The 2661-nt window shown below is 40.7% G+C and overlaps 1 protein-coding gene across 2 annotated transcripts in view; it reads left to right on the plus strand.

The window, feature by feature from the left end:
* Positions 1-2271, plus strand: part of LOC106940034 (uncharacterized) — a 5521-nt gene extending 3250 nt beyond the window's left edge. The window contains exons 1-2 of one of the 2 annotated variants that reach the window (XM_015022653.1): positions 7-445; positions 1246-2271. In XM_015022653.1, the coding sequence (XP_014878139.1) occupies positions 378-445; positions 1246-2077 (900 nt within the window). In that variant the 5' untranslated portion in view covers positions 7-377 and the 3' untranslated portion in view covers positions 2078-2271. Of the gene's footprint in view, positions 1-6; positions 446-1245 lie in introns of those variants that run through there. The other variant, XM_015022654.1, reaches the window with a different exon arrangement.
* Positions 2272-2661: the final 390 nt, after the last annotated feature.

Below are 2661 nucleotides of genomic sequence, written 5' to 3' on the forward strand. Positions count from 1 at the left end.
AGAGTACTTAGTTTTTTCCATTTTCCTTCTAATTTGGAGTTAAGGCAACAGTGGATAGTGGCTGTTCGCAGGGAAAACTTGATCATTAAAGCTCACACTCGCGTGTGTAGCCGGCATTTCAAACTTCGGGATATCAAAGAGCCAGCATCACAAATGGGAAGAGGCGATTAAAATGTGGAGCTGTACCGGTATTATTTGAGTGGAACAATTACTCTCTTCCATGACCAAAACCAAGGAGTTTGGAGAAAGTAGCCGTGGATGTCCTTAAAGAACATAATTATGCCTCAGTTCCTGAAGCTGCAGTGGTGGATTTAGTGTTGGAAAATAATATTCTTAGGAAAGAAATCCACCAAACACAGGAACAGATTGGCAGCCTTATGCTGAAGCAGCGGTTTGGCATTCACCATTTTGCTTCTTCCAACAAGGACATTCGATTCTTCACAAGGTAAGTGTGTGTGCATTGGTGTTTGTAGTATAAAGAATATTAAGTCAATTCAGGAAACTCATCCAAAAGTTTTATACAAAAACAAAAAAGTCCTTAGTGTTTATATTGCAAATTTGATCAAATTGGAAAAACAACCCATGTAACTTCAGTGCCCTCTAGGACAGGGGCGGCAGCACCACAAAATCATTCCATACTTGTAACAAAGGGCAATTGGAGCCAAATCAACCCATCAAATTAAAGCCCAAACTTTTCTTTCCATGTTCTGTGAAAAATTCACAGAACAATAATCCAGAGCAGGGGGGAAAAAAGTGTAATTCTTGAACCCCAAAACATAAATAATGTTTCTGCTTTATGGTAATAATCTCATGTTCGAGTGAATAGTCCCAGTTGGTTTCATTGTCCCAGCAATTTGAGATTTTTTTGATAGATTATTCCTCTTTATGTTTCTGTTAAATGGGTAAATACATATTTGGTGGGTTCTTTAATGAAACCTCTAAAGCAATTATTAGATGGAATAACTTTTTATGATGAGATAAGTGAGGGCAAAAAAAGAACCTAAGAAAAAACCCTGAGGAATTTCAAACGGCGCATATAGACCAAAATGTCCAAAAATGGCTAATTTAATACACTTACCTGGATAAATACCACTTCTGTTCTTCACTTTTTTTGCATTATTGTTGGTGCATATAATGAGAAGACGGTGTAAAGTGGTTTACTAGATGTTTTTGATTGTAGCTACATACTTTCAAAGGAATATTCAGTTTAATGTTACCTGTTTTGTTGTTTGTTTGTTTTTTCAGGTTTGCATCTTATGACCACCTAATGCGTTTCTGGGCATTGATTGAGCCGTTTCTGCCAACTATGATCAGTGTTCAACAAAACATCGACACCACTCCCTCAACGCATTCCCTACAGCCCATTGATGAGTTCTTCCTGTTCCTAAACTTTCTTGCCCTTGGATCCAAGCAACAGGACCTTGCAGACCAGTACGGCGTCCATCAGTCCTCAGTCATCCAGATCATCACAACATGGAGCAACTTTTTATTCACGGTACTCGGCTCAATTAGAATCTGGATACCTGAGAATCAGATTCACAAAAATCTACCAAGAGACTTTGAGGACTACCCTGACACTACAGTCATCATTGACAGCATTGAGCTGAGGTGTCAGTGCCCATCTTCCCCTCTCCTCCAGAGTGAGGTGTCTTCTTTTTACAAATGTCGCTGCACTCTGAAGGGGCTCATTGGGATTGCACCTCACGGGCCGGTGACATTCATCTCCAGACTGCACACAGGGTCCATCAGTGACGAGCAGATCACGCGTGAATCTGGTCTCCTGGCCCTCTTAAAACCAGGGATGGCTGTCATGGTAGACGGAGGCTTTCCTATTGACGACATCGTACCCTGCAAGATTTACAGGCCAGAATTTCTCTCTGGCGGGCCTCAGATGCCTGTGGGGGAAGTGAGGAAGACGGAGGCCATAGCACGTCTCAGGGTGCACGTGGAGTGCCTCGTTCGCCGGGTCAAAGAGCACAAGTTGTTTGACTCTGAAATTCCCCTAGGCGTTTTTGGGATTGTCAACCAACTGTACACTGTCGCTTGCCTACTCACAAATTATGAAAATGCCCTCTAGCAACTGCTTGGCCAAAGAAGCCTGACAAAGTATGTTGCATCTTCACTGTTCATTTTGTAGTACTGTTTGCATCTGCCACAAAATGAATTCACTTTTTCAGAATACTCTGCATGTCACATACCTTTTCTTTTTTCCGCCTATATCTCTGTGTTTATATCAAGTATTTGCATGATATTACATTTTCATCTGTGGTAGGATGCTGCTGTATGCTGCGAGCGTGACACACAGCGAGGCTGTTGCATAAACATATCATGTGGCTACTCTTGTTATGATGGGAAGGCTAACTCAGCATGGCGGAGGCAAAGAGCAGAAGATTCAAACCACAAATTAGGCATAAACAATCTACCACATCCAATTTTTTCCTACAACTATCATAAAAGCCAGAATATCAACACAGATTTATACTATAACTCTCACATATTGTGCACCAACATAGTAGAACATATTAGAATTTGACAAGTCACATGATGAATTTGACCGTTTTATAATAAAATTTATGTGACCCAAGATACTGAGAGAAAGAATCACATTACAACATGTAAAAATATGCATATTACACTACTTGAGGCATGGTGTCATGACTT

The sequence above is a fragment of the Poecilia latipinna genome, unplaced genomic scaffold (genome assembly GCF_001443285.1).
Source record: "Poecilia latipinna isolate Pla-1442-1.1 unplaced genomic scaffold, P_latipinna-1.0 Scaffold3067, whole genome shotgun sequence".
Taxonomy (NCBI): domain Eukaryota; kingdom Metazoa; phylum Chordata; class Actinopteri; order Cyprinodontiformes; family Poeciliidae; genus Poecilia; species Poecilia latipinna.